This window comes from Dermacentor variabilis, chromosome 7 (assembly GCF_050947875.1).
Source record: "Dermacentor variabilis isolate Ectoservices chromosome 7, ASM5094787v1, whole genome shotgun sequence".
Classification (NCBI taxonomy): Eukaryota; Metazoa; Arthropoda; class Arachnida; order Ixodida; family Ixodidae; genus Dermacentor; species Dermacentor variabilis.
The window spans coordinates 140518502-140531406 of record NC_134574.1 but is presented as its reverse complement, the minus strand read 5'-3'; the positions used below and the strand labels follow the sequence as shown (position 1 = coordinate 140531406).

The window sequence follows — 12905 nt, the reverse complement described above, 5'->3', positions numbered from 1 at the left end:
AAAAACAAACGTTTATTTGAGATAACCCCTTTACCGATCTTAATTGAAATTTGTTGCATTTGAGAGAAAAAGTGTCTGTTGGAAGCGCAACTTCAATTTAGGGTATGAATTTTGTCGCAAAAATTTTCAAAGATGTGAAAGTTTGAAAAAAATAGAAGCTCGAAGTTTACAGACTCATATATCTGCATCAAGAACAGATACCGTGGTTCTGTGAACCGCATCAATTAGGTCATTGAAAGCGGACAAATTCGATATGTGATTTTGCATCTTACGTGAAATTGTTAGGTTGTTTACAAAGGTTCTGCACAAGCTGTATTTCCATATTAAAATTTTTTTTTAATTTATGTGTAACATATCAATTTTGTCCGCTTTAGATGTTCTATTAGATCCAATTCACAGAATTGGATTATCATTTTTGGTTGAGTTACAAAGTTGTAAACTTGATAGTTTCGTTATTTCAAAAATTTCAAATTTTGCCAATTTTTAGGAAAAACTCTATGGCCTAAATAAAAAATTCGAAACCATCCGTCACTAGATGTTAAGTTTTACTTTTAAATGCAACAAACCTCATGGAATTTGGTGCAGTGGTTGCCGAGAAATACGAGTTCTCCTTTTACATGCATTTAGATAGGGGTACCCGAACTAAAGCTTCCTCTTAAGAGTTTCTTTGTGTATTTGTGTTCAAAGCACAGTCAAAGCATCGTCCAGCATCTATAGGATGTTCACCCACACATTAGAGACAAACCATGAACATGAGCACTAAAAGAATGTCTTTGTTTATTTGCGTTCAAGGCACAGTCAAAGCACCGTCCACTACATATAGGATGGTGAGCCGTCACATTACACACAAGTCGGGAACATGATCACAAAAAAGAGTGTTTTGGGTATTTGTGTTCAAGGCACAGTCAAAGCACCGTCCAGTACCTATAGGACGGTCGCCCATTGGAGTGAAAGCGATCACACAGGCATCCTCGTGCAGTACATGTCTATTTTTCTATCGTGTGCGCTTTCCCTAACAATAATGTCATCGGTGCTCGCTCAAAGAAATCATCGCTCGCAGGTGAGCACGCAGCCCAAAAGTTCCGCACCATGAAGACCAAATACAAGGACCTGAAGCGGATGCACGAGGTAGCCCGTGCTCACGGGAGGTCCGTCACTCGACCCAGGTGGCGCTACTATGAACTCATGGATGACTTCATGAGAGGGCGCGATGAGACCCCCAGGCACTCCTCCGGTCCAGTCATGTGAGCTTCCCGTCTCATATAGTCTCATACACCATGGCTTAGAACATCTGATAGCGGTTAGGGAAACCCGCGATGGAGGTAATCAGGCAGTTTTATGTCGGTGTCACAAGCCCAATTTCGATCGCGATGGAGCGCGATCGGGACCGAATTTCGTGATCGCGATTGACAATGATCGCTGCTTCATGGTCCAACGATCGGGATCGAGTTTCGGTGAGGTCAAGCGCACCGGGTGTCGTTAGGGGGTTCGAAACACTGATTAACATTGTCCATTGTGCCGTAAAAATTGTAATATAGAACCTTTTTTCCAGAAAATATTTTGTCATTGTGAGTAAGGCAGTTATCGTCTGCTGATCATGTGAAACTCTCTGAAGTAAATGGCTTTCAGCCTACTATCGCGATCTAGAGGCTCGATCGCGATGCACGGATCGCGATTGTCTGGATTCGGATTGAGCAAAATTGTGATCAAGAGTTACTGTGTAACAGCACCCGATCCCAGTCGTGCATAATCCACATCAGGCCCGATCGGATAGAAAGTTTACCGTGTGACACACGGGCGACTTGATTTTATGCCAATGTGTACACTCTGCGGGTTAACAATTGTAGTCATCGCTCTGAAATATCTTTGTTTACCTCTACCAGCCGGCGATTCTTTCGTGGCGGTCCGCAGAAAACTCGGCTTTCTAGAAATCGACGATTTAGCGAAAAAAAAAAACACATGTAGCGCACGCGCACACAGGCGGCATGGTGTTACCGTGCGTGATTTGTCGCGGCGAGAGGTCGCCGAGCAATGGGTTCGCGCTGCTATGAGGTTCCTGCGTAGAAACGAGTGGCGTTAGTACGAGGTGCGTCTGAATACGTATGTCTCGGTTCACGTATAAAACCATGCATGGTACGTAACGTATGTGCGCGGTTTAGTTAGAACACGAGCTATGGGTAGGCCACGCAAAGTAAGAACTCCCGTGCAGCAACGGGAATACGATGCCCGTCGAAAGGAGCAATACAGGCTCTCGAAGCAACGTTGCAGGCAAAACCCTTCGAACCAAGAGGCCGAGCGTCGGGCGAGATTCAGAGAAACGGACCGCAAGCGACGCGCTCGGTTGAGCTGCGACGAGAGACGACAAACGGAGAACGAGGTGAAACGCCGCAAGTACCACGCCGACAAACGGTTATACACTGCATTGTACGGCGTACTCATTTCATTCATTAGACTAGAACAGGTTAAGCGGATGGTAGTAGCTTCGCTGGCAATCCATCTTGACAGAGTGGATTGGGCCTCCAAATATTTTTCCAGTGGTGGGTGTAGAAAAGCTATTAGACAGTTTTAGCTTGTCCACAAACCCGGTAAACCCGGTCCACATACCGGGTTTACCGGGTTACCCTATAGGGTTTACGGCGACAAAAGCGTGGGCAGCGACATCTTGTGATGCTTCGACCACGTTGGCTTAGACGTGTTTTCGTGTTACGCCAGTGTCCTTGTCCAAAAAGAAATTTAGCAAGGCAACGTGTTAATGGTCACGTAATGCTACCCGAAATGTACTCCAGCAGCGAATTCGCACGCAATCGATTTATGCAGTAATAAGTGTGTGTGTTTGTCTGGTTGAGCCCTGGGCTGCCGGATGACGCAGCCAACCCGGCCGCTCACGTTTACGTCTCCGGAAACCTGGCAATCCGCAAACGTAAGATGTTGGTGGGCAAAGTAAAAATCTCTGTTATAATAAATTATATAGGTCACTCTGAGGCGCGCGCATATATTTTGCTAGAATTTAGAGCCTTGAAACTTCACTTAACGCAAAAAGAAACGTGATAAACAGTAAAAAATATCATGTCAATACTCCTTCAATATCGACTACAATAACAGCTATCTGTGTTGGCTTCCTCGTAAACCTATTTAGATTCGCCACTGCAATTCTCAAAGAAAAACAGCCGAATTTGAACGACCGCCTGTGGCTCGGCACCCATCGTACGTTGGCGACTGGAGTGTACATCAATTTCTGACTTTCTCTCCGAATATTTTCCCTCCCTTCCCCGATGCATGGTAGCCTACCAGGCTCAGTTATGGTTAACCTCACTGCCTTTCATTTACCCTTATATCTCTCTACTTATACTCTCTCTTTACTCCGGTTATGTGGTGATGTATTCTTTCAAAACTACTTTAATTTGTGTGGTGGAAGGTGGTTGCCTCGCAACAAAGGAGGCCGTGAATACACGCAAGATTGCGGCGCGCGGCAATTTTACGGGTCCTCGCGGGCTTCCTTCGGCCTCGGAAAAACACTTTTGTGTAGCGCGCGTTGAACAACAGAAAACTGTATCGGAAATTTTTCATGTTGCTGTACAATTTTCTGATTAGCAATTTATTTATTTTTTATTTATTTACAGAACGCTTCAGGCCCGAAAGAGGGCCCAAGCAGGAGAGGCAAAAGTACAAAAAAATATATCCAAGCAACGCGTAGAAACATTAGGATACAAGAAAATCACACTCCTAGCAACAGAGAGCAGCAATAAATGCAAAAGCAGAAAAATGAAAAGGAAAGCGGCACGAACCGCAGAAATGTTAGCAAATAGCAACATCGACTGCATGGGCAACGAAGCGTAGCAATCAACACAATGATATATGAAGTTGTTTACACACTTGAAACACGACCAAATTGTCGAAAGCGTGCCGCACACACAGATAGCAACACAGGTACATTATTACATACAGATACCCCATCTTACGAAGCCGTTACTGCAGCTGCCGAGACACAGGATAGGCGAACGCAAGAAAAGTGATAAGTGTAGGAGGCCTTCAGAGCCTTCGAGTTCAGCGGATACCGCAGGAGGCCGACTGGCCACTCCGGAGTAAGCTGTGACGTTGCTGCACTTCGGAGATAGCGAATCGCTGCACTATTATTAGATAATTTTAGAATAACGTTTGTCGCCTTACGTACGTTAAACGTAAGCAGCTTTGAGGGATGTTACGGTGCGTGTCCTTTCAAGTCCTTTAGTTTACCTTGCGGAAACACAAACGTAAAGAAAACGTTATAAAAAAGGGCGCCGCCTGGTGCCAAACGTATCCAAGCCAAGACGGTCCATTAGCAACCATCCCGCTGTTGCTATGTCGACGCGCCTCGTTAGGCGTACGGGTGTCAGAATCGCCGAACGATCTCAGAAACTGGACGCGCTGGGCGTTCATAACCAACCTTTCAGGTGTGTTTAGAGAAAGCGAAAGCTCATTACAATAGTTAATCATCATCATCATCATCATCCTGGTTACGCCCACTGCAGGTCAAAGGCCTCTCCCATACTGCTCCAGCTACCTCGGTCATGTACTAATCGTGGCCATGTTGTCCCTGCAAACTTCTTAATCTCATCCGCCCACCTAACTTTCTGCCGCTGCCTGCTACGCTTCCATTCCCTTGGAATCCAGTCCGTAACCCTTAATGACCATCGGTTATCTTCCTTCCTCGTTACATGTGCTGCCCTTGCCCATTTCCTTTTCTTGATTTCAAATAAGATCTCATTAACTCGCGTTTGTTCCCTCACCCCCAATCTGCTCTTTTCTTATCCCTTAACCTTACACCTATGATTCTTCTTTCTATAGCCCGTTGCGTCGTCCTCAATTTAAGTAGAACCCTTTTCGTAAGCCTCCAGGTCTCTGTTCCGTACGTGAGTACTGGTAAGACACAGCTGTTATACACTTTTCTCTTGAGGGATAATGGCAACCTGCTGTTCATGATCTAACAATGCCTGCCAAACGCACCCCAGCCCATTCTTATTGTTCTGATTATTTCCGTCTCATGATCCGGATCCGCAGTCACGACCTGTCCTAAGTAGATGTATTTCCTTACCACTTCCAGTGCCTCGCTACCTATCGTAAAGTGCTGTTCTCTTACGAGGCTGTTAAACATTACTTTAGTTTTCTGCAGATTAATTTTTAGACCCACCTTTCTGCTTTGCCTCTCCTGGTCAGTGAGCATGCATTGCAGTTGGTCCCCTGTGTTACTAAGCAAGGCAATATCATAAGCGAATGGCATGTTACTAAGGTACTCTCCATTGACTCCTATCCCCAATTCTTCCCAATCCAGGTCTCTGAATACCTCTTGTAAACACGCTGTGAATAGCATTGGAGAGATCGTATCTGCCTGCCTGACGCCTTTCTTTATTGGGATATTTTGTTGCTTTCTTTATGGACGACTACGGTGGCTGTGGAGCCGCTATAGTTATCTTTCAGTATTCTTACATACGGCTCGTCTACACCCTGATTCCGTAATGCCGCCATGACTGCTGAGGTTTCGACTGAATCAAAAGCTCTCTCGTAATTAACGAAAGCTATATATAACGGTTGGTTATATTCCGCACATTTCTTTATCACCTTCTTGATAGTGTGAATACGGTCTATTGTTGAGTAGCCTTTACGGAATCCTGCTTCGTCCTTTGGTTGACGGAAGTCCAAGGTGTTTCTGATTCTATTTGCGATTACCTCAGTAAATACTTTGTAGACAACGGACAGTAAGCTGATCGGTCAATAATTTTTCAAGTCTTTGGCGTCTCCTTTCTCATGGATTAAGATTATGTTGGTGTTCTTCCAAGATTTCGGTACGCTCGAGGTCATGAGGCATTGCGTATACAGGGTGGCCTGTTTTTCCAGAACAATCTACCCACCATCCTTCAACAAATCTGCTGTTACCTGATCCTCCCCTGCTGCCTTTCCCCTTTGCATAGCTCCCAAGGCTTTCTTTACTTCTTCCGGCGTTACTACTGGGATTTCAAATTCCTCTAGACTATTCTCTCTTCCATTATCATCGTCGGTGCCACTGGTACTGTATAAATCTCTATAAAACTCCACAGCCACTTGAAAGTGCTGTCTCATTACAGCAGTCTCATTACAATCGTTACTGGCGATCAACGCGAGGGAGAGCATAGCCATCACGAGAATTCACGCTGAAGCGGGAGCCATGGGTGCCGCCATGTTCGACAGCGACATTTCTTAGCGTTCGTAAACATTACGGACGTGAAACTCGCCAAATAACGCACGTTATCATAGCGTGCGTAAACCGCAGAAACCCAATAACGTTCCGAGCATGCGCAGTGAGGACGACGCTATTTCTTTACGTACGTAATGCTTTTACGTTCGGTTGCAAACGCAAAACTAAAGCTGTCTATTGTGCAGGGGTGTCAATTTTAAAAAGGACCTGCATCATCACATTAGTGGATAATTGTCAAAACATCAAGCGCGTAGCAGACGCTCGCCGCTTCACCGAGCGGAGGCAACCGTCGGGTCTCTCACAGCAGCGCCTCTGGCGGTTGCTCACCGGAAAAGCGCCACGCTCCCCTGTGTATTCGCGCGCCGCTTGGGCCACTCTGTTAAACTCAAGCCAAGGTCGCAGAGTTTGTCGCCTTTGTCGCCGATGCATGGGCGCCCCCGTGCGGTCGCTCGCTCTCTGTCCTCCTTGCTGCACTCGCCTGTCCAGCTGCGCGCCCAACGTGGCTTGGTAGCGCTTGGTAGTACGCTCGGGTTTGCGCGCAGGAAGGCTACTCGCAGACGCAATGCCCCCGCGAAAGTATCAAACGGAAGAGGAGCGTAAGCGTGCCAAGGCCCTGCAGAGGCGACAGAGGTATGCGACGCGTACCGAAGCGGCGAGGGCTGCGAGGGAAGAGAGGAAGCGGATACGCGCGGCCCGAGAGCGCGAGGTGCGAGAGATTCAGCGTGCGGCCGAGGAGCTGCGCCTCGCCAGGCTGCTCGAGAAAGAGGAGAAGCGACGAGCGGCCGAACAACAACGACGCGCCAAGCGGGCGGCCGCCGAACAGACCGCCGAGACCAAGCGGCACGGATCGGAAGACCGGCACTCGAAGGGCGGGCACTTGTACGTTCGTCGAACACACAACACGTGCGCATTTGCGTCGTTTACTTTCAAAAGTGCTGTGTGTAGACTTAGATAATCGTCGAAGACGGATTCTGCCGTAATTTTCATTGAGGGACTTACGTAAGATCAGCCGCTCCAATCGTCTAAGCGACGCCGAGTCAAAGCGCCGGAAACTGGTCCGAGTGACATCGCTTCATGTGATGTTCGCTAAATAACGGAGCTTCAATAACTTCAATTCAGAGTGGAATCAGAGCCCCACTTAAACGACGCATCCACGTGGCAGGAAATTCTGCTCATAGCCCAAATTTATAGCGAACTACATCGTCAAAATTTGTTGCGCAACACATCGGTTTTCTATTCAACACTCATCAATGTTGCCGAAAGTGTTGTGTCGATAAGTGCTAGCCTATACTATAGCCTGGGGAACTTAGAATTTATTATAAAATGTCGAGTATTTGGAGTGTGGAAAAATGATCGTTTATATTGAGCAACTATGAGAATAAGTGGCGTTTAAAATCGACGCTCCAGCAACGGTTCGCTGTTAGTAAAAGGTACCAATCTCAAAGGCATGCCGGGAGTGATCACGAATCACGAAATACGTCATGACCACCGTTTTCTGGGCACCATTTATTTTGATTTAGTCAGTAGACCACGTGGAAGCAAGAACTTGCTGCTGTTCCATTTCATTTATAAATCACGAGCGAAAGCGCCGTAAGTGCCCAGAACTATTCGAAAGAAAAAAAAAAGATTACCACAGCAAAAACGAAAACTTCACAAGCGGTGCATGACGTTCTGTAACACTTAAGTGCGCATTAAGTGCATTAAGAAAAAATATATCACTATTGCGAATACATATATAGCCGCCTGTTGCTCCGTTTCCGTTTGTTATTACAACATTGGCAATCGTTGTTCGATTAGGAGCTGATCTGTAGGTAATTCATGCACTATCTGTAGGTAATTCATGCACGAAATGCAGGTGTGCTTGAGAGGATAGGTGAATGCGACAGTTTGCGATGGACATTGGCCACGTGCGGGTACTCTGTGTGGATGATAACAGCGCGCTCCATCAGTGGAGGACACCGTTGTTCACCAAGCGGCTCTTCCTTCGTGCAGGGTCATCTCGAACATTTACTCCGTCGCCGAGCAGTCCCCTGTCGTGGCAGCCGCAGAGAGCGAGGCTCCGATAGTGCCAGAATTGTGAGTATACCCCACCAAGCTGGGCTGTCTACACTCTCTAAAGACGTTGCCGTTATTTCATGAAGGCATCCAGTTCATAACATCTGAAGGTTAACTCAATACTTCGATCTAACTTTTCTTGTTATGTGTGGGCGTGGGGAAGTTTGGCATCAATTGTGATGCCGGCTAGCTTTTTTGGGGGGGAGCACATATTTAGTTGATAATTTTGTTTATTCACGATACCTTAGACAGGGCATTGAGTCAGAGAGGTAACGTATTATGCAGAACAAAAAAAAAGAACTTTAAAATCAAATACAAATGCAGTGAATGTAATGCATACGAAGGTAAGAAACCAAGTTATGACACAGCAATACATATTATAGAATATTGGCACGTGTACTTACATTTATTGGGCGACCACGTTTCGCCGCTTAACAAATCTTATCGCACAGTGCGGTGCGCGCCTGCACGTATCCGAAGTTTCTGGAAAGTTATCGATGCTTCTATCCGCAGTCTGTTGTCGCCGAACCTTGTGTTATCTGATTTGTTCGCACGGCGCATTACGGTTATTGTGAGATGTTTCGCAATACGTACTCAAGCTTGGTTAGGCTGGCTCAAACAAAGAAAACACTACCAGACAAAGAATAATGAAATAAGATATAAATGAAAGTCGGATCACATTCGTGCGCTGTTGATAGAAAGTTCGAGCCAGCACATTGTGCACTCTCTGTCAGATGTGTGCTAGGTCAGTTGCCTGCGAACCCCACGCTGACTGTACAGGCCGTTTTCGACAGTTCCTACGGCAGGTCATGTGTTCGAGCGTCCTGAAGGACAAAACTAACTATCGTATACTCACCGCGTCCAGAGGATATGAAGTCTCAGTAACGCCACGGAAACCCACCACACAGCAAAACGGCACAAATGGCGAAGTCGTGGAGTGGCCCGTATACTTTTGACAGAGGCAGTCTGTCACAACAACCGCATGTAGCACAGTAAGTACAATGCAAGTTCGCAATTAAAACTGATGTTATATGAAAACAAAATTGAAGCAGAGTCGCTGTTAGTCTACATTCGTTTCGAGTAAGCACTATTGCAGCACATACGAGCCTACGTAGGAAATTCTTCAGGCAGGACTGACGTCGCTCTCGTAATTCTCGGCAATTTCGAACGAGAGCGGTGTTCCATGAAGAGTGCGCTTTTCATACCTTAAATATTTGAGATGTAGAATAGCCAGCCCAAGCGGCTTGAAGGACGCAACTCCGGCAATTTTTCGGCCATGCCAAGTTAACATTTTTTACCCCCCCCCCCCCATCCAATGTAACCCATATGGGATAGTCGAATTGGTCCGCGAATTAAAATTTTTGTTTATTTAAGCAAGAAAGCTCGAAAACAATACTGAAACCTCACCGAGTGGCCGAGCGAAAATCGTGTGGCTTCAAGAGCGGCACGCCACCGAGGAAGGCGCGCAAGGCATGCCGGTCCCGCCAGCGCGGAGAACGAAGGCAGTGAAGAGCAGACGCTCAGCTGATTAGGTACAGGACCGGACCATTGGCACAATTTCATCGCGCGACAATGTCAGCTCTACCAGCTCTTCAGAGCTCTCGGAACATCGACAGCTACGATTCTGACTATTCAATAGCCATGACTCGTTCACATTCGACCCGCCACTACGAGAAACATGGCGCCCTGCAGCTCTTCACATCGCTCTGTGACATGAAGACCAAGGGTAGCCCCGCGCTCTAATTTGATACGTGATGCTTACCCCTTCTCAGAGAAGCGTTTCGCGTAATCTCTATAAGATGTTGTGCAGCGCTGGTTTCAGCATTTGTCTGACGATTTAATGGAGCGCACAAGCGTTTTTTGCATTTTACTTGTATTTCGATAGGCTGCGTCGGAGTTGGGCCTGAGCTAAAGCTTCCTCTTAAAAGGAAGCTTTAGCTCGGATGCTCCTATCTGAATACATGTAAAAGGAGAATTCGTTTTTCTCGGCAACCACTGCGCCAAATGTGACTAAGGTTTGTTGCATTTAAAAGAAAAAAAAACTTAAAATCTAGTGAGTATTCGTTTCGAATTTCTGATTTAGGTCGTCAATTTTTTGTTAAAGATTGGTAAAAATCGCAAATCTTCAAGAAATTAAACTACAAGATTTACAACTGTGTAATTTTGCAATAAAAAATGATATCACAATTATATGAATTGAATGCAATAGTACATCTAAAGCGGACAATATTGATACGTTACAGGTGAACCTAAAAATATTAGTGATACGGAAATACAGCTTTTGCAGAACCATTGTACACAATGTAACGAATGCAGATAAGATATAAATTGACATACTGATTTTGTCTGCCTTGAATTATCTAATGGATGCCTTTTACAGAACCGCGATATCTGTTCTTGATGCAGAGAGATTAATTTGTAAACTTGCTGGTTCTAACTTTTTCGAACGTTCGAATTTTTGAAAATTCTTTTAACAAAGTTCAGACCCCAAATAGAGATTCCACTGCCAACAGTCACTAGAATTTAACTTTCTCTCTCAAATGCAATAAATTTCATTAAAATCGCTCCAGGGGTTCTCTCAGAAAAGCGTTTTGGCGCTTTACATGTATTTGAATTGGCGGCGTCGGAGTTGCGCCCGGGCTAAAGCTTCCACTTAAGTATCACCTGCAAATGAGCTTTTTACATCATAATGAATTCATACTGACAACGCGTTATTATTAATTACTCTACGGCCGCTAAAGGGGCATGTAAGAAACCACGAACAAAATTGCTGGACGACTTCCAGCAGCGGTGTCACAGGTGTGCTTTGGTTCCGCAGCTTTCGCTCCGTAGCCAAGAAAAGCCAGCGATTGTAGTGGGGAAACGTCACGTAACAATCTTGAAACTAGAGGTCGTCCTCACGTGAGAGGTAATTGGTAGTGTTTCTATAGTCCCATTGCTTTGGCTGTGTCTGCTGCAGTGGATTCATCTCGCCGCTTCCAAGGTACGACGATGGTGGAATGACCCGCAAGAACGCGTAGATTTCGAGGTCCTTGGAAGGATGTTGTGGCCTGACATTGATTCCTGCATAGCGCTGACGTTACTTTAGAGGTCTTGGCATCTCTGGTGGTTCCGTCTCACCACAACTCCATTCGAATTTATAAAAGATGGCCCCTAACACTTTCACGTCAGCGGGTGCGTTATTGTTTGCTGTGATTGATGCCTTCATGCTTGTTCTCTCTCTCTATTTTGTATGCGATGTCGTACGCGGCCCCCGAGAGGCGATAAAGAAATGCGTCAAGCGAGACCGATAAAGTATCTAAAAAGAAGCTTCGCTTTACTAATCTCGGCAGTTCAATCTGCGCAGCGGCTGATATGACGGAACCACATTCGGGAGTTCTGCACGGGCTTGCTTGGCTACTCGACCAACCTTAAAACTAACCGTGGCGGTTGGCGCAAGTGACGCCTTGGAAATTATATGGTCGTGAGCCAGGCTAGTGGTGGCTAGCCGGGGCGCCCGAGGCCTTTCGATGCTTTAAGACAGCACACTTCGTAGAATCCCTAGACCTACGGACCTTACACACTTGAAGCGAAATGCGACGCGCGCGGCTTGTTCTCTTGTGAGGCTTTTGTCGGTGAGTTCCAAAAGCACATTGTGCAGATGGGCCGCGGAGAGTGGGAGGGGCGGCTTCAGAAGATGTTGGCTTGCCATGCTAGACAAGTTTCAAGCCTACGCGCCACAATCTGACGTCACATCACGCAGGCTCCCGAGGTTCCTTCCGTTCACTTGCCTCGCCGCAGTGGACTTGCCGGACGCCTCTGTAGCTGTGTATGTGTCGTTCCGGAAGGGGCACGTATTTTAAAGCGAAGCTTTCTATGTCTCACTGATTCGTCCGTGAGCGCCAAAAACGCACAGCGGTAAAGTCAACTTAGACATATTTGCGTAGAACACTATAGTTTACATTCGCACTTGCACCGATAAGAACAATGGAAGCCAACTTGTACATCTGCGTAGAACACTGCAGTTTACATTCGCAGTTGTACCGATAAGAACGATGGGGGAACTATGTCGCGCTCTCGACTAATGGAAAAACGCCATGCTCATTCCATTACGTCATTCCATTACGGAGGTCACGCAATGCATTCCCGGCCGTCACCATGGGTAGGCCACGGATGCAGCGCACGGCAAAAGAGGCTGCCGTACGCGAACGTAAGCGCTAGCGGGCCCGTAAGGCCGATCCCGCGTATGGGCAACGGCACGCGGAAGCCATGCGTATCCGCAGACAATCCGATCCGAGCGTGCGCATCAAAGAGACGGAAGCCAGACGTCGTAGCCGCGCTGATCCCGAGGGTCGCAACCGGGAGAACGCGGCTAAACGCCAGCGACTGGACGCGGTACCACCCGGATAGACGGGTCGCTCAGGATTTCTTGGGTTCGTTGCGTGGTCGTCGGTTTGCACTGGCACAAAGGCTCGCGTTCAGCCATCTTTCTTTAAGAAAGGGGCTTTGATGTTCGGGGGGTTTGTGTGGCGTGTTTTGCTGAGGTGTAGCCAAGCACGACTGCGGGGTAAATGCTGAACAAGTGCTGTGTGCCGGGATGTTCAGCAAATTACGACAGAAAGAGCAAGGTTCAAGTGTTCTCCTTACCGAAGGATGGAAACAT

The 12905-nt window shown here is 46.8% G+C and overlaps 1 protein-coding gene across 7 annotated transcripts in view; it reads left to right on the top strand.

The window, feature by feature from the left end:
- The window catches only part of LOC142588008 (uncharacterized), a 57011-nt gene that overhangs the window by 32028 nt on the left and 12078 nt on the right, over positions 1-12905 (top strand). For 5 of the 7 annotated variants that reach the window (XM_075699426.1, XM_075699425.1, XM_075699427.1 and 2 more), the window contains exons 2-3: positions 1061-1244; positions 8201-8284. In XM_075699426.1, coding sequence (XP_075555541.1) covers positions 1061-1244; positions 8201-8284 — 268 coding nt within the window. Of the gene's footprint in view, positions 1-1060; positions 1245-6740; positions 7088-8200; positions 8285-12905 lie in introns of those variants that run through there. The other 2 variants (XM_075699429.1, XM_075699431.1) reach the window with 2 other exon arrangements.